Here is a 24,260-nt window from a genome sequence, read left to right as displayed (position 1 = left end):
TATTTTGCTATTAAGATTTATTCAAGAATCACAGACATGTGGAAATAAACACACCATAACTACATTTTCAAATATCACATTAGGAAAAATTAAATAAAACCAATTAGAGAGGGGAGTTACAGGAAGAAAGATTAAACTTTACCCTCCTTTAAGTTTTGCAAAAAATATTTTCCACTGACCTAAGAGGTTTTACATTTCCATTATGAAATAGAACATTTTTTTCTTCATTTCATAAAAGAGCATTTCAAAATTCACAAACACATTCTGCATTCTAGAGTGCAGTGAAACTTCGCTCATGTACTGAATATGAAGTAATTTTACTAGACAGAATATCCCACTGTTATGGAAACTCCAAATAGCGTGCAATAGATTTAATTGTAAAGAAAGAAGAATTAGACTCAGGTGGTGAGTCTAAATCACAGGTTGGGTCAAGCCTTGAAAGGGAGGAAGCTCTGGAGTAACTACAGGCCAAATACTGTCCTCCACATAACTCTTCTTTTGTGAGTTTCACAATGCCAAAGAAGCATTCATGGACTGGGGAGATGGCACAGTGGTTAAAGACGCTTGATTGTGCCCGACGTGGCGGCGCACGCCTTTAATCCAGCACTCAGGAGGCAGAGGTAGGAAGATCGCTGTGAGTTCAAGGCCACCCTGAGACTACATAGTGAATTTCAGGTAAGCCTGGGCTAGAGTGAGACCCTACCTCGAAAAACCCAGAAAAAAAAAGATGCTTGATTACAAAGCCTGCAGGCCAGGGTTCAATTCCCCAGCACCCACATAAAAACCAGACACAAAGAGAGGCCTAAGCATCTGTTATTCATTTGCAGTGGCAAGAGACTCTGATTTGTATGCATGCCCACCCTTTCACACACATACAAATAAAAATTTTTAAAGATGTATTTCTGACTTGTGCCAAAGTATCTTAAAATCACATTAAAAAAAAATCTCTAATTTAGATTAATTTAGGTTCAACCCTAAGTGTCAGAAAGGGTGACAGTTGACTTTCTTCTCTTCCATGAACACCACTATTTAACTGGAAGTCAAAAGGTAGTAATTTACTTTTTCATTAAAAGACATCCATTAGGGCTGGAGAGATGGTTTAGAGGTTAAAGCATCTGCCTGCAAAGTCTAAGGACCTAAGGACTCCACCTAAGTCAGATGCACATAATGGGACATGCATCCGGAGTTCCTTTGTAGTGGCACGAGGCCCTGGGGCGCCCATTCTCTCCCGCTCCCTCTGATAAATAAATAAAAATAAAATTTTCTTTTTTTCTTTTTTTTAAGGACATCCATTAGAAAGAAAATCAAACTTTAAAAATGCTATATATCCTTAGCCTGGGCTAGGAGATCGTGCCTCTGGAAAAAAAAAAAAAATCCTGTAACTCTGGAAGTAACCTGGGTATTTGCGGGGGCGGGGGGGGGGGGTATTGATGATTCAATGCTGTTGTTAACTCTGCACTTGGGGCACCCTGCGTTGGTGCGAAAATACGATTTTTATCTGCCAAACCATGGCTAAAAGCTGCCATTTGTAACCCACGTCCTCCAGGGACCTGGTCACCCTCAAGTGCAGCGTCGTCGCAGCAGCAGCAGCAACCTCCTTGTCCCTTGCAGCTGGCAGGCAGATAGCCCACGGGGACCCCGGGACCGGATCGGTCCAGAACCCCCCTCCCCGCGGCGGTGCAGCTCCCCGCGGGTGCCCGCGGCGTGACGTCATGGGTCCGCGGCGCAGAGATGAAAGGGATGTCGGCCAGCGGCGGGCGCGTCCGGCTCGCGGCACAGCCCACAGCGGCCCGGGGACGGCCGCCCAGCCCCAGCCCCAGCCCCAGCCGCGGAGCCGGCGCTGCGGGAGAACCGCGCGGGCCCATGTGGAACAAAAGACCGTGTGGCCTAGGGGGAGGCGGGCGCCGGCCGGGTACCTGCTGCCCGCGGGCTTCGCGGGTCTCCGCGTGCGCGCGGGCTCAGCCGCGCCGCCTTTGATGTCGGGCGACCGATCAGCGATCAGATTACAAGCATTTCATCTCGCTGCTCGTCTGCCTTTGATCTGCGCGGGTAATTTCATTTCCCTGGATTTGAAGTTTCGTCTGGGCTTGTGCTGACACACATTTGAGAGCGGGTGCGGGGGGTGGTGGTGGTGGAGTGTGTGTATTGGAGAGGTGGGGTGGTGGGGGACACGGGAGAAGCGTTTTGGCGTGGACATGCTGCCAAAGGAGGGACCGGCTGCCTGAGGACCGCGAGGGAGGGCCCCGGGCGGAAGCAGGTACCGCGGCTGCGGGGTCGTGTCGCTTTCACTGCGTTTCCCGCGGGGAGGGGGGGGCGGGGGGAGGGGGAGAGATTGAGATTTGTTTTTCTAATCAGTTACCAACAAACATCTCTGTCGTGGAGCACTGCGTGCCGCTGCATGTGTGCATGCGAGTACATTGATTCGTGATGCACTTCCTTTTCAGCAGCTTGCTCCAAGAGTTTGAAATCTATCATGCAAATTTTACTTGGAAATGAGTTGTTGGAACAGGACAAAACAGAACAGCGCTGGCTTTAGCATGCAAGCAGGGTTTCAGCCCTTGAAATCTGGACACGATCACAGCCCTATTTACAGGTTCTTTTATTTAGTAAACAGTGGGACTTGCTGAAAATGCTTTCTTTGTTTTCTTATACAAAAAAAAAAAAATGCATCTCTGGCAAAGCTATCTTAGTTTTTTTTTTTTTTTAATCTTATCATCTCTAACTTGTTAATATATCAGATATATTTCTTTATGCAGTTTGCATGCTCAAGGGAATCACTGAACAGGCATCAGAGCTTGATCAAAGCCTTTTAAGTGTAAAACTGAAAAAATTAGAAGCAGTGAGGGGGTAAAGTTGCGCTAGGCTTGCTAAAAATATTCTAGCCATGTTCTGTAACCTTTGAAAATAGCACAAGCTTTGTTTACAGAAACATTCACGAGGTTAATATTCTTAAATTAACATTTACTTTAAATTTATACAGACAGCTGTTGTAAGTTACAATTTGCCAACTGTTTATGAAAACCGAGTAATCAAACAGTTATTATGTTACATAAAGTATTTTAGTCACATTTTCACTTTAGCTAATGCTCTACAAAACCAAATTATACTGCTCTGATGAGTTTAAAAGTCAACTGTTATTTCTTTGTGAATTCATTGCTACACAACTACACACACACACACACACACAGAGAGAGAGAGAGAGAGAGAGAGAGAGAGAGTAAAATCTTTACATTGAAATGTGAGAACTCAGGACAGTGGGAAAGTAAGAGCACTACGTTCACACTGGTTTTAACCTTCTGGTTCTAAGCTTATTTGGGCAATATATTTCATTTTCATCACAGCAGTTCATTTTATACCAGCTGAACCATAAAGAAACAGTAAGGAATAAGGATAGTTATATTTGACTCTGAAATTCTGATGAAACAGGAAAAGACTAGTACATCTGATTTCATATGTAATTAATTTTTGTGATCCAATTAATTAAATTACTTTCAAACTTTCCCTTTGCCAGTAGGAGGGTAATTTGGATTGTTTGCTTAATTTTAAAACTTTGACAGTTATTAAGTGGACATTACTTAGAACCATTCCAAACTGACTGTATTTTAAAAGGTATCTTTAAGAATTTAATCTTAAAAATTTAACTCGATTTTAGTCCTGCTAGAAAAGCATTTTTTTCTAAAACTAATACATCCAATTATGTTCATAACATACTGATTTTAAATAATTGTTTTAAAAGTCCTGTCTAAGTAAAAAATATTAATGTTCATATTCTGAGAAGAAAAATTGGTCTTTGAAATAATCTCAAAGATGATATCTAAAGAAAAAGTGTGCTTGGAACATGCTCATTTATTTCACATTTGGAATTTTGAACATTTGTTAAAAATGAGTTTATTCTGTTTCTAAGTTCATGTTAACAAGTAGATTCTCCTTAGCATGAAACAAAGGGGAGAATTAACAATTATCTGATTAATTTACGCTTTGTAGAAAACTAGCTTGGGCAAGTCAAGTCCTTGAAAATCCACTTCAGTGTCTGAATTAATTCAGTTAATTGTTTACTTCTTATGTCTTTGTTGAGCAATGAAACGGAGTGCATTTGGCTTTAAAGGAAAGGAGACTCCCGCTGCAGGCACAGGAGCACTCTCAGAGGCATTTCTTAATTAATTGCCACAGATGCCCCTGATGGTGATTTAGTGGATATGTCCAGCACAGCTCCACTGAACGCCTATAATATTACATCTTTCAAAGCACTTGCCTATCTGTTGCTTCAATAGAAGCTTTGTTCCTGCATAAAGGCCATGTCTTCAAAAGACTTTTATTTTCAGTCCTGATGTGATGTGACCTTAAGAGTCACTTCATTACTCAGCATTCTCACGTGTAAAGTGAGGGGGTTGATCAGATCATTTTCATGGAATGAGCACAACTGGAATTTTCATAGCCATTGTACAGATGAGGCGAGCGGGAGAATAGGAAAGCACGCTGACTATCTTAATTAAGGTTCCACGGCTAATTTGCTGGTTCCATGTCCTTGCCCATCTACTGTGCATGGTCTGTTTTTCAACAACTGCTTAAACAAATGCACTGTTGGGCTGACCACAGAACAGTGTGGGCCTGAAAGGTAAAAATAGCTACTTCCTACAGCCGTCTCTTCTTTTGTTCCCATGATAGATAATGTCAGTCAGCTGGATCTGTCCAATTACTTCTCAACTCTTCCTGTGCTTTCTCTCTTTCTTTCTCTGTGTGTGTCTCTCCTCTTTCTCAGACTGGGTCTCGCGTAGCTCAAGCTAGCCTCAAACTCCCTGTGTATGTTTGGCTGGTCTTGTACTCCTGAACTCACCTCCTACTTCTACCTCAGGGCTGTGCCAATGTGCCTGACTTTCTTAACATTTAAAATAATTATTATAAAGAAATAGAATATATCAATGATATATTGTGTGTGTAATTGTATGTCAGAGTTGAAATCATAGAAGTATCCTTGTGTTCCTAAATTACTGATATTTTCTTAAGATGTGTCAGTAGGATCCATGAAAAGTCTAATAGTTAATTAAAAGTTATTATCCCTCAAGGGCAATTTACAATGTGCTTTTGTGAAGTCAGTTTGTAAATTTTATATAGCTTCATACATGATATGTGTGACCTAGCATGTTTAATTATATTCCAGCTTTAATTATATTAAGAATCAGTGAATGCATTCTTTTTTATTGTTGTTGTTGTTGCTTTTGTTTTTTGGCATGCCAACAGACATGCCATTCTTTATGTGAGAGAGAGGTGGGGAGAGAGAGAGAGGGAGAGAGAATTGGTACACCAGGGCCTCCAGCTACTGCAATCGAACTCCAGACGCATGTGTCCCCTTGTGCGCATGTGTGACTGGTGCAGTTGCGTCACTGTGCGTCTGGCTTACGTGGGGCCTGGAGAGTCAAACAAGAGTCCTTAGGCTTTGAGGCAAGTGCCTTAATTGCTAAGCCATCTTTCCAGCCCTGAATGCATTCTTTTTTTTTTTTTTTAATTTATTTATTTGAAAGCGACAGACAGAGAGAGAAAGGCAGATAGAGAAAGACAGAATGGGCATGCCAGGGCTTCCAGCCACTGCAAACGAACTCCAAACGTGTGCACCCCCTTGTGCATCTGGCTAACGTGGGTCCTGGGGAATCAAGCCTTGAACTGGGGTCCTTAGGCTTCACAGGCAAGCTCTTAACCGCTAAGCCATCTCTCCAGCCCCTGAATGCATTCTTATTAACTCTTTATTTTCTATTTTCTTTTTTTTGAAAAAAATGTTTTAAAGCAATTAATTTAGCTATTGATTAAAATTTCACATCATTATATTGCTTTCAAGGCCAAATACCTATCCATTGTACTATTTTTAATAAATCTTATAAAGTTTCATATGTATCTTTATAGGTTATTGCTAAAATTTATTAATTCAGTGATTATTAATTTGATATTGGGTACTTGTATGCCAAGCACACTACAATATACTTTTTAAGTACTATCTTATTTAAATTCACAGATAATGAGTGTGTAATTCCCATTGCGTGCATGTTGAAAATGAGTCTTTAGAGGAATTAAATAGCTTATTCAAGCCCTCTGGACTCATTCAGTGGAGTCCTAGAGTCTATCTGATTTACAGCTTAGGTTCTGTTGTTCTAGAGCCAGGCAGTTAATTCCTCCTATTATAAGAATTACTTAGAGTTGAACTCTTTTGTCAGCAGCTCCCTCCTCCATGGGTTCTGGTTTTTTTGTGTGTTTGGTTGACATATTTTATAAGAACTTTTAGACACTTTAGATAGAGTTTTCTATCAGTTGGACTAGAATCTCGAGCTATAAAGGACCTCAAGACATAAACCTTTCCTCCTGTGCTTTAAGAGTGCACTGACATCGAGCACCCCACTAGCCGACCTGCCCAAACCAGCCAGGGAGAGCTCATATTTGGTGCCCATTTAAAGAGTCATTCTTTAACATTTACTTAGGGTGGGTGAGATGGATGAAGAACGAGCAGAAGGAGACTCCCTGGAATCTCCTGTTCTATCACAAGCCATTCACCCTGGCTTCCATGGTTAACCCTTAAATCATTCACTTGCCTGAATCAAGACTCACATCCTAGATTGAGAGGGTAGCCTAGCACTGCTTGCTGTGACTTCAGTCTGCTCTTTCAGGAGAAAAGAGAGGCCAGGAGAAGGTCAAGTGACTTTCAGAAGCTATTCCTTTCAAATGAACATGAGTTCTGTTTCCTCCATCCTGTTAGCTGTCCCCAGGCCACTGGCCACCCTATAGCTTCACACTAGGGGCTGTATGACCCAGCCAGACCTGTTCAGGGTGAAGGGAATTCTGTAGTGCAGAAGGGGAACGAAAGGAGGGTGGGTGGTCTTCTTTCTAACTGAACTTATGAGCAGTCTGGCCAGTGAACTCACACCCTGAAAAAGCTTCACGAATTTGACTAAACAGGCTCTTTGGGCTTTTTCTATGGCGATGGATGTGCCAGTGGTGTGTAGTCTCAGGGTGGTCTCGACTCACAGTGATCCTGCTGCCTCTGCCTCCTGAGTGCTGGGATTACAGGCCTGCACCATCATGCCCTCCTTCTTTACTAACCTATATTTGGCAAACTTTATTATTCATGACTAGCCTGATAGTCACTGTTTTAAAGGGAGCAAAATATTCCCAGCCCTAACTCAAAGCATTACTTTCCTTGTGAATGTGTCTAGGAGTCCTATGAGAGTCCTATGATCCTTCCTTCATTCCCCCCTCCCTCTGTTTCTTCCTTCCAACAAGATCTTTCTATGTAGCCCAGGCTGGCTTCAAACTTATGATCTTTCTGCATTAACCTTCAGAGTGCTGGATCATAGGCCTGGGACCCCACACATCTAGGTCACTTCATTCTTTTGGAACAATGCTGGTACTCAACTACAGGGTCTGAGTTCTTATTCAGAAACTGTCACCAGATCATATAAACACTCAAAGTGAGACCAAATGGAGATTCAGTACATATCCCAGAGATAGAGGGTAGAGGCTTGCCCGCCCTTTTTCCATTGCCAATTGTCATTTCACTTAAAATTTATTGACTGATATTCCTACTGAGATGGTGTCATTTACTGAGCATGTGTTATGTGCCAAGTATTAGCCTAAGTGCTTTAAATACCTGGTGTTATTTAACAACTACCAATGAAGCCACTTGCTGTACAGAGAAAGAGAGCTTACAGTGGTTAACTGTCCCAAGGCCATACAACTAGTGCATGCCAAGTTGGCATCAGGAGCAGATTGTCTGATCCCAAAGCCTGTGAGTGTTCAGTCAGGTCTCTGCACAGTGAGTGAACAGGCTAACTGGCAAGATCAATCAAACACATGAAAGGATTCAAGAACTAATGAACTGAATAATGAGTTGCTGTCCTGAAGTACAAAAGGAGGTCAGACAGGACAGGAACACTTGGCTGAAGTCACAGAAGGTAGTTCCTGGGTTGACAGATTAAATTCCACCAGAAAACATTGTTTTTGAACATTTGTTTTAATGGCTGATACCATCAGGGGTAGAAATTGGAGCAACATTTTCCTCTTCTCCAGAAGTGTTTTAACTCCTTGAGGCAGAAAGCTATGTCCACAGATCCCCTTGACATAAGGCAGAATGTGGCCAGTGCTAAGTTATCACAAACCTTGGAAGAGAGAAGTTAGAGCTGAGGGTTAGGAGAAAAGTTATGGGAGATGAAGCCCCTCAGCCAATTCTGAAATAGGAGTAAAGAGTCAGGGAGGCAAGCGAGATGTGTGAGCACAAAGAGGAAGCCTCCACAGCCCAGAAAGGGCAAATTCAGGCTACACTTGAGGCAAGGCAAGCAGACCAGTTTGGTCAGAATATAAAGTAAGAGGTCTAAGGGAAAGATAAGACTGAAAATGTGGGTGGAGACCAAGCAAGGAATTATTTGCATGCTAATCCCAGAAGCATGGAAGCCCCTTCTCCAGACGGCAGCAGTCAGAAAAGCAGGCAAGGGCTGAGAGGATTCTCAGGGACGGTGGAGAAGCCCTGTACCATGGAGGAAGTGGTTGGCATGAGGGGAGATGAGCCAGAAGAAGGGTGAGTGCCTTGGATCTTGCAAAGAAAGAAGCAATAGTTCTGCTTGTAAAAGACAACGAGCTGAGTACCCACTGTGTGCTAAGCTTTGGGCTGTCAGTAACACAAGATGTGACCCCAAGGGATAGAGGTGTAGATGGGGAGACACAAAGCGATTGTTTCAGCACACACAGTGTGGGAATGAGTATGTTAATCACATGCTTAGGAGTGCTCGTGATGGACAGGACAGCGAAACTCACCCTTGCCTTCAAGTCTGCATAAGATCATGTACCTTAGATGTCAACCACTTACAGGTAAATTGTTGCTATGATTTCTGTGTGGGATGGGTTAATTTGAAGTCTATGACCTCAAGGTATGAACTTAGCAATGAAGATATTTTCTTCAGGGGAACTTAATACTGCACTCCCTTGATTTAGGTAGGACAACAAGATGTATTTAGGGTAATTAATGATAAAAGCTTAATGAGATATTAGCTGAGAGTCTACACTGGAAGCACACAGAAAAGAAACACAGATTCCATCCAAAAAGAAGTACAGTTAACATAGGAAGGCCAAACACATGTAGTGATACCTCTTTGGATCAAAAAACAGCACTTGGGAGGCAGAGGTAGGAGGATCACCATGAGTTTGAGGCCACCCTGAGACTACATAGTGAATTCTGGGCTAGAGTGAGATCCTACCTCGAAAAACAAAACAACAGAAACCCATGCAGTTTCTTGGGTTTGAAGGAACCTTATTCACTGACCAACACACTGAACAGACAGAATAATAATGGCTTACATTTTGGTAGCAGTCTACTGAAGAAACAATTTTTTTTTTTGATTTATTTGAGAGAGAGAAAGAAATAGGGAGAGAGAGAGAGAGAGAGAGAGAGAGAGAGAGAATGAATGGGTATGCCAGGGCCTCCAGCCACTGTAAACAAACTCCAGATGCATGCACCCCCTTGTGCATCTGGGTTATGTGGGTCCTGGGGAATGGAACCTAGTCCTTTGGCTTTGCAGGCAAGTGCCTTAACCACTAAGCCATTTATTTCTCCAGCCCTATAGAAACATTTTTTATAGTTACTTGTAAAGTAGATACTGTTAGCACTATTAGCCATGGGGATGGACCCTCTGCTTCGTCTCCCTGCCCCACAGCCAGTGGCTTCAGACCTAGTGGGTAGCTCTAGCAACTAGACTGGGCTGTCTAGAAGGCTCCAATGCATTCATTACCAGCCCCCAGTTCCTATGTCATGCATGGAGCCCGTCCTGGCAGATTATCTTTTGAAATATATGAGCCAGTGAATCTGTGCGGCAGGGTTAATGAGCTGGGTTATCACAAACACTGAGTGACCCAAACTGAGGACACAGTCAAAGACCTGACCACAGTCTTCGCGAGCTTTTCCTCCTCTGCAGACGGGATGCAATATGGCGCGGAAAAGACACAAAGGTTTTGGAGAAATACACCTGGGGTGGAAAGGAATGCTCCCTCCTTCTTTTTTTTTTTTTTAATTTTTTTTTAAAAACTTTTTATTTATTTGAGAGCGACAGACACAGAGAGAAAGACAGGTAGAGGGAGAGAGAGAGAATGGGCGCGCCAGGGCTTCCAGCCTCTGCAAACGAACTCCAGACGCGTGCGCCCCCTTGTGCATCTGGCTAACGTGGGACCTGGGGAACCGAGCCTCGAACCGGGGTCCTTAGGCTTCACAGGCAAGCGCTTAACCGCTGAGCCATCTCTGCAGCCCAGCTCCCTCCTTCTTGAAAGGAAGTTTCTCTAAGACAACCAAGCTTGTGGTAGTCACTGTTGACGTGCCCCCACTCACCTGCCTCAGCAGCCTGTCGTGTATGCAAAAGAGACAGATCACCAGCGCCTGGGTAGGGGCTGAGACCTGAGCAATAGCTGAAGGAGTGGGCGGGGCTAGAATGGGGGGGTACTCCAGGGAGAGTCCCAGGGGTGAGGCACCGCCTGTGGGCGTGGCTATGCCTGGGGAGGGGCGGGGCCACGACCCCCAGGGTGGGCAGCGCAGTCTTGCGGGTGGAAGCACAGGGGCGGGGCTTTGGAGGCGGCTGCGGTTGCTGGGCTACGGCAGTGGCCCGGAGCTGGGAGGTGATCGGGCGTGCGCGCCCCAGGATCCGGTCCCGCCGGGACGAAGCTTTCCCGAGGACCCGGCAGGAAGAGGAGCTTCTCCGGACATCGGGCAGGTGGGTGTCCCGCGCCTCCGGGGCTGCGGGGCGCTGCGGGCCCAGTCTCGCCCCCCTGGACCCCGCAGGTATGGAGCGCAGAGGGGCAGCTAGCTGCAGGCGGGAGGTGACAACCGGGGCAGCCGCGTCCCTGGAGGGTCGCAGGTGTGCGTTGGAGGGAATGACAGCACCCGGACCCCCACCGAGGCGTGCGTGAGCGTGTAAACCCGTGCAGGCTGCGGCTGTCCAGCGCAGGTCTCTCTGCCCAGCGCCCGTCCCCATGCTGCAGGCTGCCTGGGCAGGGCGAGATGTTTAAAGATCCACCTGCACAGTCTTAAATGCCAACAGTATTTGCTACATTATAAACAGAGGATGTGATCGATTTAGAAAGGAAGGCAGTTCCCAGAGCCCTTTTCAGTGTTCCCATGCCATTTCACGGCCACAAGTTCAGTTTAGTCTAGTTATTGATCGGGATCTCCCACAGTAGCTAAGGTTGGTCCCAAACCATGAGCATTGTTTGGTCTTCTTCAAGGGAAGCAGTTTAGTTTATTTAGGAAGATGTCGTTTTTATTCCAAGGACACACTCTTTGACTACAAGACAACTTACACGCCCCGGAAGCGGTTATTGTTAAATGGCTTATATAAACGGGGATTTGTTGTTCTTTCAGCATCTGATGCTTAGATGGCAAAGGGAGAATTATACTGCATTAGTTCAAGATTTACTCAGGAGCTGGGGCGATGGCTCAGCAGTTAAAGGTACTTGCTTGCAAACTCTAAAGCCCTGGGTTCAGTTCCCAGTACCCATGTAAAGTCAGATGCATAAAGCCGCACGTATGTCTGGAGTTCATTTGCAGTGGCAGTAGGCCCTGGGGTGTCCAATCTCTCTCTCTTTGTCGCTCTACTTGCAAATAAATAAAATTATTTTTAAAAAGATTATTCAGAATGCTTTCTGGGTAGGAATATTAAACCTTAACCATTTTTTGCCAAGGTTGTTTTCATGGAGTTTTAAGATGCATTTTTACTTCAAGCATTATCTAAGTTAATGGTATGTAACTAGAGAATTAAGTCCTGGTGTGGTGACAGTTTTGAGGTAATCAGAGGTGTGGGAAACAAAAGTAATTTTGCTTTGCGTGTTATTTATTGAGTTGTTCTGAAAAAAAAAATTCACACAAAATGCAAGCCAGCATTGTGGAAGTATTGCCTTGGCCTTGATGCATAGGGCATTATTATGAGCTCTGTAAGTACTTTTGAATCAATGAAATGTCTTATGATATCTACTTCATTACTGGAGCCACATGGCTTTATTGACTTTAGAAATTTTTTCCCATGTTAACTTTGGGATGTTGTGTTGGTAGTTTCTGGGACAACTGTGGAGTTAGTATTCATCAGCAGTGTCTGATAAATGTGTCAAGGCTGGATTTTGAGTCTGAAGCTAAAGGAATTATGAAAACTTGTCACTAGAAAGTGCACTGTAAAGTGCCTTACTAAGTAGAAGACTTGAATAAGGGGAAGTGCTAATATTTAAGTGACCACAAGAGTTGTAAAAGAAGGGAAAATTAATTCATATGTCTAGGTGATTCTGAGCTTTAATTGATTCATATTTCAGAATGAAAGTGAACTGGATGTCTGCAAAGCAAGAGTACCCAGGTTCCATTCCCCAAGACCCACATAAGCCAGATGCACAAGGTGGCACATGTGTCTGGAGTTTTGGAGTTTGTTTACAGTGGCTAGAGGCCCTGGCACACCCATTCTCTCTCTCTTTCCCTCTCTCGGCCTCTTTCTCTCTCCCAAATAAGACATATATATATATATATGTATATGTATATATATGTATATATATAATTATAAATAATATCTATAAATAATATATATAATATAATTTGGCATTCTTGAGGATGACACACTAGCTTTTCCTCTGGCCTCCACATCATTTGTGCTCTCGAGCATTTTAGGTAAAGAACACTCAATCTTGTTAGAGTACTGTATCCAAGCATGAGGTCCTTACTTGGATCTTGTTCTACCATGGTAATTTATATTTCAGTCTCAAGTGCTATTTGCACATATTTTCACATACATTATTTCACCCCTTACAACTCTAGTAGATGAAATATCCATAATTAATGAACTTCTTCATTCATTTGACATATATCAGGCACACGCTTTGGCTGACTTATGGTTCTAGAGTGAGATTTGGGTGTCTTTGACATTAAGTCCCCAAATCCTAGTAGGTGGTCAGATGAGGGAGGGAGGTCATGGGACAAGGAAGAGAGGAAGAGACAGGAAAGCACATACCTCTTCCCACAAGGGACAAGCCATGCTCAGCTCTGGTTCACCTTACCTGGATGTGGTCCCAATGAATGACAGATTTGTCTAATGTTTCAAGAACGTCCTTCATTTAAAATTAAAATTTAAAAACCACATATTTTCATGGCTAAAGAAAATAGGTGCTGGCTAGTTGTCACACAGTTTGGAAGGATAGAGAAGCAAGCAGATAGGGGTGCTCTGGAAACACCATGGTAAGGTACCCAAGCTAGATTCATGGGGATCCCAGACCTTAGGAAGTCATTGGTTTAAGGGCAGTACTAATGGTCTGCCCAGCTCAGAAGAAATGGAACCTCCAGGGACATGGTCACCTGAGCTGCCACCTCAAGGTCCTTTTACCTATGAACATGGCACATTTTTTTGTGATTTCTGACAAGCACCTGTTTTCCATACCTCTGAATGGAGGCCTATTGGGACACATCCGCGTTAGTGCCCCTTCGTGCAAATGAGCAGGTTGAGAGGCTTTATGTGACCAGAGCCTTGTCTGGTGCAGCTCGAGGGATGTTTGCCAGCTCTGCTCTGTAGGCTCTTTGCTGGGCTAGCTCTGATACCAGCAGCCTGCTTGCTGTGGCTATGGGCAGACAGCTTGGTGTTGTAGGAACAAAGAACACCCTGAACCACCTCAACCACCTTGGAAGTGCTCAGCCAGGGTCACAGCTCTGCACTGGTTCTTCACAAGAGGGCTATGAGTGGTTGGAAGGTGTTTCCAGATATTTTTGGTAAAGTACAAAATTTCCAGTGTACAGCCACATGTACATAGCCACAATATATTTTTTTAAAATCTCTTGGGCTTGGGAAATCAGTCCCGAATAAATAGAACTCTGAAACATGGAAAACATTTCCATTTTCCCCATCTGCTCAGAATTCAAAAGCAATTTTACTAATAACCTTATTATTGCGTTATTTTTGTTTTAAATATTACTTAAAAATAACTTGTTTCATTAACATTTCCTTCTTTTTATGAATGTCAAAGAATTTCATAAGGAATTTTATTGTATTCCAGGAAATTCAAGGTCACACTCATAACATTCCACCAGCTAAATTGTTTATATCGAAAGTGCTCTTGGCTAGGAGACCCCCCCACCCCTGCCAAGCTCAGAGTTGCTTCAAAGTGTACCTGTCCAACACTGGCACCCACTGCAGCTTCCCTTCACTCCCAGTGGCTTGAGGAAGTAGATGAATGATTGAATGTGTGACTTCATATACATGCCCCTGCCATCAGATTTGTGGATCTGCTTCTGTCCATGGTGGAAGTGGTCATTGTACACTGACCGCAGTTGGACTCAACCCTACACTGACATAACAGAAGGGCCAGGACTCTACATGGAGTCACCAGGCATGAACTGGATTTGGCCTTCCTTAGTTCTAGCATGTCTATCTTTTCACTTTCTGTTTTCTCTCCAGACATGCGGAGGTAGATACTTACTTTAAAGAGTGGTAACAAGGGCACTGAGGAGATCGTTCGGTGGTTAAAGCCACTGACTTGCAAAGTCTAAGGAGCCCAGGGTTCAATTCCCCAGTACTCATGTAGAGCCAGACACACAAAGAAACACATGCGTCTGCAGTTCATTTGCAGGGGCAAGAGGCCCCAGCATACCTAGTCTCTTTCTCTCAGATAAATCAATAGATAGAATTCTTTAAAAGAGTGGTATCAAGAAAAAATATTATGCTTTTTATAAAGCATTCATATAGCGCTTGGCTGTATAGGTGCTTGGGTTAAACTTTGGACCAGTTCTTGATTTTCCAATTTCTTTTGCAGGCCCCAGGACAGGAGGTCTACACAGTGGAGCTGAGTAGACAGCTCATTAGGTAAAGTGTTTGCCACACAAGCATGAGGACCTGAGTTCAGATCCCCAGCACCCATGTAAAAATACTGGGCATGGTGGCACACACCTGTAATCCCAGTGCTGAAGATGGGATATAGAGAATAGGGCTTACTGGCCACCTTGTCTACCCAAATTGGTGAGCTCTGAGTTCAGTGATAGACCTTGTCTAAAAAAAGATGGAGTGACTGAAGAAAATACTTGACAACTGCCTCTGGCCTGCACGTAAATGTGCACACACGTACACACACCTGTATGAACATGCAAACATACACTACACACAAACATACAGGAGACAATAGAGAGATCATCACTGTGGCTTTGCTCCACTGTGACATCCCACATTTGTCTGTCCCATACGGAATCATTTGCTGCTCCACAGAAATGCCATAACATGCTTACACTGTACAGTGGTCACCGTGTGTCAGAAACGGTTTGTCTCAATGCTCCTACCCCACTTCACAGCGGCTAGATTCTCTTGGCCTGAGGCAGTCTGCACCGGGAAGACTATTACTCTGCCCCATAGACTAAGGAGCGCGCGCTTGCCGACACAGCTGCTGAATGATGTTCTCCGTCAGCAGCTACACCGGCCACAGTGGCTGTCAGTGATTCACGTTTATTCTGAGCAGTGTGGTTGACTCAGATCTATAATCCCAGCTACCCAGGTGGCCGAGGCAAGAGTACCGCAAGTTCAAGGCCTGCCTGGAGCAATCTAGCAAAACCCTATCTCAAAATAAAAAGCGAAAAGAAAAAGATGCTGGGAATGTACCTCAGTAGTGCAGTACTTGCCTAGAGGTCATTTTCACACTAGAAAAAGTATTTTTTTTTTTTGTTCTGTTTTGTTTTGTTTTGGTTTGATTTGGTTTTCCAAGGTAGGGTCTCTTTCTAGCCCAGGCTGACCTGGAATTCACAATGTAGTCTCAGTGTGGCCTTGAACGCATGGCAATCCTACCTCTACCTCCTGAATACTGGGATTAAAGGGATGTGCCACCACACCCAGCTCTTTTTTTTTTTCTAGATTGAGGTACTGGTGGAAGCACTGTGTATGCATTCCAGTTAATCCTTACTTCATCACACAAAATGCATTCAACCTTTTTCTTTGCTTTCTTTTGAAAACATGTGTGGTGCATCCATGTGCGGATGGGCATACACGTGTATGAGACTGCATGTGTATGTGGAGGCTAGCAGTCCACTTTGAGTGTTCCCATCAATTGTTCTCCACCATGGTTTTGGACCCAGAGTTCTCAGTAACCCTGGAGCTTGTAACTCAGGCTGGACTAGCTAGCCAGCAAGCCCCAGGGACTGCCCTCTCTCTGCCTCCCCAGCTCTGGGACCACAGGTGTGCACTACCCCACCTGGGATCTAGTTTGCTTGCTTAGCAAGCACTTTACCCACCCCTCAGTCTCCTCCTTTATTTCTTTATACATTTGCAGTCTCAGTCTGACATTGCCCAGAAATTCCTCATTTTGCCTGTCCTCCCCAGTAGTTGGCATAATGTCCTCCAAAGATATTCTGTCCAAGACAGTTGCTTGGCTATGATATATACTGACTCAGGCTATCAATCTCTCTCTCTCTCTTTTTTTTTTTTTTAATTTTTCTTATTTGGTGTGAATGCTTTGCTACTCAAGGTTGGAAATCACCAACCCCAAATCTGGAATGCTCCAAAATCTGAATCTTTTTGAGGCCCAACATGATATCACAAGTTGAAAATTCCACACCATGAAACTGTCTTTGATGCATAAAATAATTAAAAATATTATACAGAATTACCCCCAGGCTAGATACTTACATTGTACATGAAACATATTTAAATTTTGTGTTTAGACTTGGGTCCCATCCCAACAATACCTCATGGTATACATGTAATAATATTCCAGAATCTGAGAAAATCTGAAGTCTAAAGTTCTTCTGGTCCCAAGCATTTCATGTAAGGGAAACTCAGCCTGTGTGTACCCCCTTTTGCCCATATTGGTTTGGATTCCATAGAAAAATCACATATTTTTAACTTCTAGAAAGTCACGCATTTTTCACACCTGAAGCCAGGCATGATGGCTCACACCTATAATCCCAGCACTCAGGTAGGAGAATTGCCATGAGTTTGAGGCTAGCTTGGGCTACAAGTAAGTTCCAAGTTACCCGAAGCTATAGTGAGAAGAGAGAGAGCAAGTGAGAGCCTGAGGCATACTCTTTAGGGACTATGATTCTGTCCCCTTCATCTGCCCCATGGGAGTAAATTGCACTCAGGGTAGTTGTAGCATGGTGTGCTTGAGATGTGGGAGAGGGGGAACCATGACAGAGGCTGAAAAAGTGAGTTCACTCAAACGAGGTGATTCCTTCAACAAGGGCGCAATGGTGCTTGCTCCAGCAGCACCCTGGCCATCCATCTGAAGTGAGTGCACTGGGCTCTAGCCCCTCCATTGTCTCGGGCCTCCCTCAACTCTGGGCTCTTATAGGTCAATCAGCAGGTGACAATGGCCTTTATGCTCAGCTCTGCTCAGCTTCCTTTGCTCCTGTTGATCTCATTGCCCCTGCTCTGATTCTGTGCCTGGGTTTTTTTTTTTTTTCTTCGTAGTTAGATGATCCCATCCAGGCTATGCTGGTTTTGGGAGATTCCATTTTATATGAAATCAAACTGCTGTTTCTCTCCCTGAAAGATGGAGTCACCAGAGGAGACTTCATGTTTTATTTAAAAAAAAAAAAAATTCTGTTCCTGACCTTATGCTTATCTGAAGAACAGAACAAGCAAAGAAACAATACATTGTTGTTTCTATGATTTAGATTATTCCTGATGAAAAGCAAGAAGCTGGGTTTATCTTCATAGAAATGCTGGGCCATGCCTCTGTTGCATCATTTGTGACATTTGGATGTTTTTAAATGCATGCTTGCCTTTTTTGTCAGTATATGATCTGCATTGTGCAGCTTAGGGGAAGCATTCACAGATGCCCAGCCTCAGCTGTTTGCTTCTGAGAGGAGGTGAAGCTCGGAAGATCTGAGCACACTGTTCTGCTGGACGTGAGTGACTCAGGGACTCTGGAGCCCACTGACCCGGATTTACATCTGGCTTGACCTCTTCCAGACAGGGTAACCTTGAAGAGGTTACTCAGCCCTTTGTGAGCCTCAGTTTCCCCATCTCTAAATTGGAGAGAATGATAGTGCTGACCTTCTAGAAGGGCTGCAGAGATGGATGGAGTTAGCATGCTAGAAATAGCACCTGGCTCACAGTGTTTAGCAAGTGTTGTTAGTTAATCATGGTTGTTATCCTGTTGGCACAGTCTTCTAAGTGCACATAAACCAAGGGCTTATAAGTCACTGTTTGAATATGATTCTCTTCTGGAAAGTCTTGGGTAGAAAATAAAGGCAGGTGCAAGCCAGGGATTCAAAGACAGTTGGAGTTTTATATGTGACATATGGATAAGCAAAGCATGAATTGTCATTACATGAATTGTATAAGAATTGCCTTTTTCTATGGTATCATTTTAAAAAGAGGTTCCTTTTAAGGCAGATATGTTCCTGAAGTACGTGATGAGAGCCATCATATAGAAAGAAGAGCTCACTGTTGCTGTTTCATGTTAACCTTGCCTTCCTTCTTGTTTTTCATTTAGACTCTCCAAGGATAAATATACTTGATAAAAGAAATGGCTTTAAAGGTGCTTCTAGAACACTCAAGAACATTTATCACCATCCTACTTTTACTGGGCTATTTGGTAAGTAAAGTCTTCTCTTTGTCATAAGAATATGGAGACAAAATTCATATAACTAGTCCCAAGATCTCAGCATGGTGGTGCAGACCTGTGATCCTAGCACTCAAGAGGTTGAGGCAGGAAGATTGCATATTTAAGACCAGCTTTGGCTACAGAGCAATGGCCTTTCTCAAAAGTAAATGAAAGAGGGGCTGGAGAGATGGCTTAGAGGCTAAGGCATTTGCCTGTAAAGCCTAAGGACCCAGGTTCAGTTCTCCAGTACCCACTTAAAGCCAGATGCACAAAGGTGGCACATGCATCTGGAGTTTGTTTGCAGTGGCTAGAGGCCTTGTCATGCCCTTTCTCTCTCTCTCTCTCTCTCTCTCTCTCTCTCTCTCTCTCTCTCTCTCTCTTTCTCTCTCTCAAATAATTAGATCAGTTACATATATATATATATATATTAAAATTAGTGGATGAAGGAATGGATGAATAAATAGTACCAGGACTATTTTCTACTTATGATCTCATTCTGTTTTATTTCTTTCAAATTTTACTTAGTTATTTTTGCATTTAGAAAGCCATGAAGTTTCTAACAAGTGTTGAAATTATTTTATTTAAATGTAGATGGGCATGAAGTTGCCATGTTACTCTTGGAATTAGGATGATGACATTTTCTTGGATGTGTGAGCATATTTCTATCACAACACATCCTCTAATGAAACTATACATTTGCAGATAGTCCCTATGGTTTACATAGTTTAAGAAGAATTAAGAATACATTTTTGGGGGGCTGGAGAGATGGCTTAGCAGTTAAGCGCTTGCCTGTGAAGCCTAAGGACCCCAGTTCGAGGCTCGATTCCCCATGACCCATGTTAGCCAGATGCACAAGGGGGCACACGCGTCTGGAGTTTGTTTGCAGTGGCTGGAGGCCCTGGCACGCCCATTCTCTCTCCCTCTCTTTCTCTCTCTCTCTCTCTCTGCCTCTTTCTCTGTCTGTTGCTCTCAAATAAATAAATAAAAGCAACAAGAAAAGAATATTAAAAAAAAAAGAATACATTTTTGGGTTGGAGAGCTAGCTCATGGTTAACAAGCACTTGTTTTCAAATTCTACTGGTTTGGGTTTAATTCCTTTAGCACCCATGTAAAGCCAGATGCAAAAGGTGGTGCAAGCATCTGGCATTCATTCACAGGAGCAAGACAACTTGGCTGGCACACCCATATGTACAAATAAGTAAAAATAAAAAAAAGAATAGATTTTAAAAAAATTTTTTTTCATGTGGCATCTGTATCTATCTGGAGTTCAAAAACTGTTAAAGACTAATAGAGAATTTTAATGTTTGAACGTATGACAAAGGGCATATGAAGGTGTGTGAATTGAAATTTTGTTCCTCTAGAGACAAATAATATTGCAAGGATTTTTTTTTAATTTATTTATTTATTTACTTGAGAGAGACAGACACAGAGAGAAAGACAGATAGAAGGAGAGAGAGAATGGGCGCGCCAGGGCTTCCAGCCTCTGCAAATGAACTCCAGACACGGCGCCCCCTTGTGCATCTGGCTAACGTGGGACCTGGGGAACCGAGCCTCGAACCGGGGTCCTTAGGCTTCACAGGCAAGCACTTAACCGCTAAGCCATCTCTCCAGCCCTGCAAGGATTTTTATACTGCACAGCGTACTAGAATCTTACAAGACAAGGTGGGAGGAAGCAGCTTGGGGTCCTGAATCCAGTGGCTGAAGTGACAACCTTCTTTATGTTCATTGAACAGTGAGTAAATGGTGTAGGAGAGAGATTTTGTCAACAAGGTTATAGTATATTTATGGCAAAAAAAAAAAAAAAAAGGATACTCCTACCCCTGTTAAGCAAAGCCAGACTCCTCTGAGATGGCAGGAGGTAGGAGAAAAGACCACTAGACCTTTAGCTCCAAAAGCTTTTCTCTGGAAGGGGATGGTGGGTATCACTGCAGGCAGTCCTTCTTCCAACCGGACATCATTCGTAGAACTGATGCTTAGTGTCACTAGCATCCAAAATAATGTCCCATGCATTGCATGTAACGGTGTCTGTCCCCACAGGACTTTGGAAGAGTTTCAGCCTTCATTTAGGAGGACAAAATTATAGTCAATAATGTTACTTGGTGTATTCCTGTTTGGGATAAAATGTCAGTCTGAATTGTCTTCACCAACTCTGAGATGCCATTAGTACCAGTATTTTATATACCTGATAATAGGCAGGCAAACACAGTTGTAGCATGATAGTAATAAGATGAACTTGTTTTGAGATAAAATAAGAAAAAAAAAGCTTAATTAATTAAACTAGTTAATCTTGGAACATGACTTACACCTTCCTTTTTGCTGATGAATGATTTCTCCATCTAAGTCCTGTGCTCTGTGCATGGTTTTAGGAGGCAACCAGGTGGTTTTCAGTGAGAATGCGAGCTTGTATTTATGTAGTGCTTTTGTTTTGAAGAGTTCAGAGCTTGGCCATTTGTCATCTCACCATGCCATCCTCAGGAAGTTGGCTGATCTCATGCCTGTCAGACAGGATTTTTGAGAGACGATCTCTAGTAAATGTTATGTTACTGGAATGGTTTGAACATCTCCATTCATCCAGGTGACAGTACTTGGGAGGCACAGACAGGAAGATCAGGAGTTCGAGACTAGCCGGGGTTACATTTTGAGGCTTTTTCCCCAAACAAACGAGTGAACAAACAACAAAACTGGCGCAGAAACATCTAAAGGATAGTTACAGGGTCTTGTGACTATCTGAATCGATGATATTTTTTCAAGTTTGAATACTTGAATGTTTATATTTCTTTAAGTTCAAAAATTATTGTTTGTTTAATTCAAAATTTTTCGGGTAATGAAAGGACCTTGGGTCCCTGTAGAGCTGTTCATTTATAAATCATCTCAGAATAGCTGTCACCCTCTAGGTCACTTGAGCCTGGGTACTCAAAAGAGAATCAAAGAAAGACTGTATGTGGTTAACTCCAGGGCAAAAGGAACCCTGTTATGGAATGAATGATCATTCTCTAGGATACAAAGAAGAGTTTGAGTTACATACTTATTTGTTCCATTGACTCATTCAGAAAGTGGTTTTTCTTCTTGAAGTGAAAATTAAACTGACCTCCCTCAGAGGTGATGTTTACACTCAGTGATTATGTGACTAACACTGAAGATATGACTCCTTTCTTGCAAACAATGTAAGGAACGTAGTGGAAGATAACGTTTTGTGAACATTTTTTTTTCCAGTCATGTAAAGTGCTTTGTGAGACCGGAGACTGTAGACAACAAGAATTCAAGGATCAGGCTGGAAACTGTGTTCTCTGCACACAATGTGGGCCAGGCATGGAGTTGTCCAAGGTACATCCGGGGTATATGGCTATGTGTCTGTTTGTAAAATGTATCCTTTTAAACTAAATCCTTTTGGTTAACTATTAGCAAAACTTTCAATAACATGACAGAACCCTTGGTCCATTATGTGACTTTAGCCAGATATTATTTAATCCCCTTTCTATTCTTCTGATTTGTCCCCACCTTTCTGAAATGAATAGGTTCTAGCAACCAGAATTCAAAAAATACCATTAGCTTATATGTTTTCATTTATAATAGTCAATTGATAGACTATCTAAGGTTTATTTGAGTTAATTAAAAAGAACAGACATTCTACTGACAACTTTAAAGTAAAGCATCAATAACAGAAACTAGTAATGCTACTATTTACTGGGTCTTCTTGTTCCTAAAATGAATGCTACCCTCTTAGAAGTGTCCTCAGTAAGGATGCCCCAAGGCCAGTTAGGGTTTCCTTCAAACATACATTATCATCTCACCACACTGAGTGTCCATCGCTCCTGGGAACACTTGACCAGATTCATTTTCACTCCTCTTTATTTAGAAGTGGTGTGTCATAACGGGGCATATCTCACAGTCCTGCCTGACCAGCTGCCTGTCCAGAACTGTTCCTTTGCTTCATTTCTTCATCTTTTGATGATGTTACTAGTTGTAGTTTGGTTCTAAATAAAACATCAAAACCTTCCTGTTAAAAAAGGGACAATGGATTTTTGTTTTTATTTAAAGTGACTTCTAAAAGAGAACTCCTTTTTCTTATAGAAAACCATTATTTAAAGCTGAGTCTTACCATTCATAGACTTTGGTCAATGATATACAAACATCAGGAAACAAAGAATTAACACATTCCATGGGTCCGTCCTGGTGGATGACTTTTTGGTCTGGTTGTATTGAAGAGGTGGTGATGTTCATGACTTTACATCTAGACTGAAACTGAAGGAGGGCCTTCAAACTCTGTGTGATAGCTGGTTAGTTTCAGCATCTCAGCAGATACTTTTCAGTCCCTGTTGATTATACTAATGTTCGTTTTCAGACATAGGTTCCTCCATCTTGGGTAGGAAAAGATTTACAGGTAAAGAGTCCCTTTTCCCAGGCCGGTGAACAAAGTAGAGTGCCAGGGAACCCAATGGGAAAACATAACATTTCTTCCCTCCTCAAATGACCTGTGTCACCATTTCTAAAATATTGTCCTAAACAAACAACCCAGAACATTTTATTTCAGCTCAGGCTGTTCTAAATCTATTGGATGCTAGACATACTGAGAACTACCTCTTCACTTAATATGGGGAAGTTACCTTAATAAAAGTATGACAGTAAAAAAAAAAAAAAAAAAAGAATTCTCAGCTGATAGAGCTGAGGAGTATAGACTGAAAGTTCTTCTTTGTATAATTTGCTATGAACATCAGAGTGGTGAGGCCTGGAGAGATGGCTCAGCAGTTAAGGGCGCTTGATTGCAAAGCCTGGCATCCTGGGTTTGATGCCCCACTGCCCACATAACACCAGATGCACAAATTGGCACATACATCTGGGGTTCCTTTGCAGCAGAGGCCCTGGCATGCCCGTATTCGCCCCTCCTCAAATAAATAAGTAAATAAAATACTTTTTAAAAGAAAGAACATCAAGCCAGGAGGGGTGGCGCAAGCCTTTAATCCCAACACTCCTGAGGATCTCTGTGAGTTTGAGGCCACCCTGAGATTACATAGTGAATTCAGGTCAGCCTGGGCAAAAGCAAGACCCTACCCTGAAAAACAAAACAAAACAAAAGAAAAAGAAAAGGAAAAAGAAAAGAAAGAACATATCAGAGTGAAATTGGCAGTTCCTGAAGTGAATAATCATTTCTAAGAGATTCATCCTTTCTATATAGAGAAAATAACATTAAAATAATTGGAACATCAGGCCAGAAGGCAACGGTTCAATCACCTGGATTTTTAAAAAAAAATTATTATATTTTTAATTTTGATTGTTTATTTTACTTCCTTTTTTCTCAATTTTTATTAACATCTTCATGATTATACAAACTATCCCATGGTAATACCCTTCCTGCCCCCCACTTTCCCCTTTGAAATTCCATTCTCCATTATATCCCCACCCCATGGAATTTTTTTTAAATGAGAAAATAATTCATTTTCCAGCTTCTGGTTCCACATGTCACGAGCTTCTAAAGAGCTGAACAAAAGCAGGAGTCAGCAGGTCTTCTTAGATAGTGGAAGTGAAGCCGCGGCCACAGGAAAACGCTCTCCCCCCCCCACCCCAAAACACACAGAATCGCAGCACACTGCAGCAGAAATCGCGCTGCACCAGTCCTGGGGCAGGAAGCCTGAAGTGGGGTGGCAAACTGCCAAAGCCTAACGATGGGAAAGGGGGAGGCAGAGCTCCGGGGAAAC

The 24,260-nt window shown here is 42.8% G+C and overlaps 1 protein-coding gene across 4 annotated transcripts in view; it reads left to right on the top strand.

Moving 5' to 3' along the window:
- The first annotated feature begins 1,875 nt into the window (after positions 1 to 1,875).
- Positions 1,876 to 24,260, top strand: part of Tnfrsf19 (TNF receptor superfamily member 19) — a 98,946-nt gene continuing 76,561 nt past the window's right edge. Inside the window, exons 1-4 of one of the 4 annotated variants that reach the window (XM_045154549.1) lie at positions 1,876 to 2,049; positions 14,791 to 14,840; positions 18,457 to 18,558; positions 21,781 to 21,891. In XM_045154549.1, the coding sequence (XP_045010484.1) occupies positions 18,490 to 18,558; positions 21,781 to 21,891 (180 nt within the window). In that variant the 5' untranslated portion in view covers positions 1,876 to 2,049; positions 14,791 to 14,840; positions 18,457 to 18,489. Of the gene's footprint in view, positions 2,050 to 2,188; positions 2,258 to 10,618; positions 10,731 to 14,790; positions 14,841 to 18,456; positions 18,559 to 21,780; positions 21,892 to 24,260 lie in introns of those variants that run through there. The other 3 variants (XM_045154548.1, XM_045154550.1, XM_045154551.1) reach the window with 3 other exon arrangements.

This window comes from Jaculus jaculus, chromosome 7 (genome assembly GCF_020740685.1).
Source record: "Jaculus jaculus isolate mJacJac1 chromosome 7, mJacJac1.mat.Y.cur, whole genome shotgun sequence".
NCBI classification, from domain to species: Eukaryota; Metazoa; Chordata; class Mammalia; order Rodentia; family Dipodidae; genus Jaculus; species Jaculus jaculus.
Note: the sequence above shows the minus strand (reverse complement) of the source record. Positions and strands in the feature narration are given on the sequence as shown.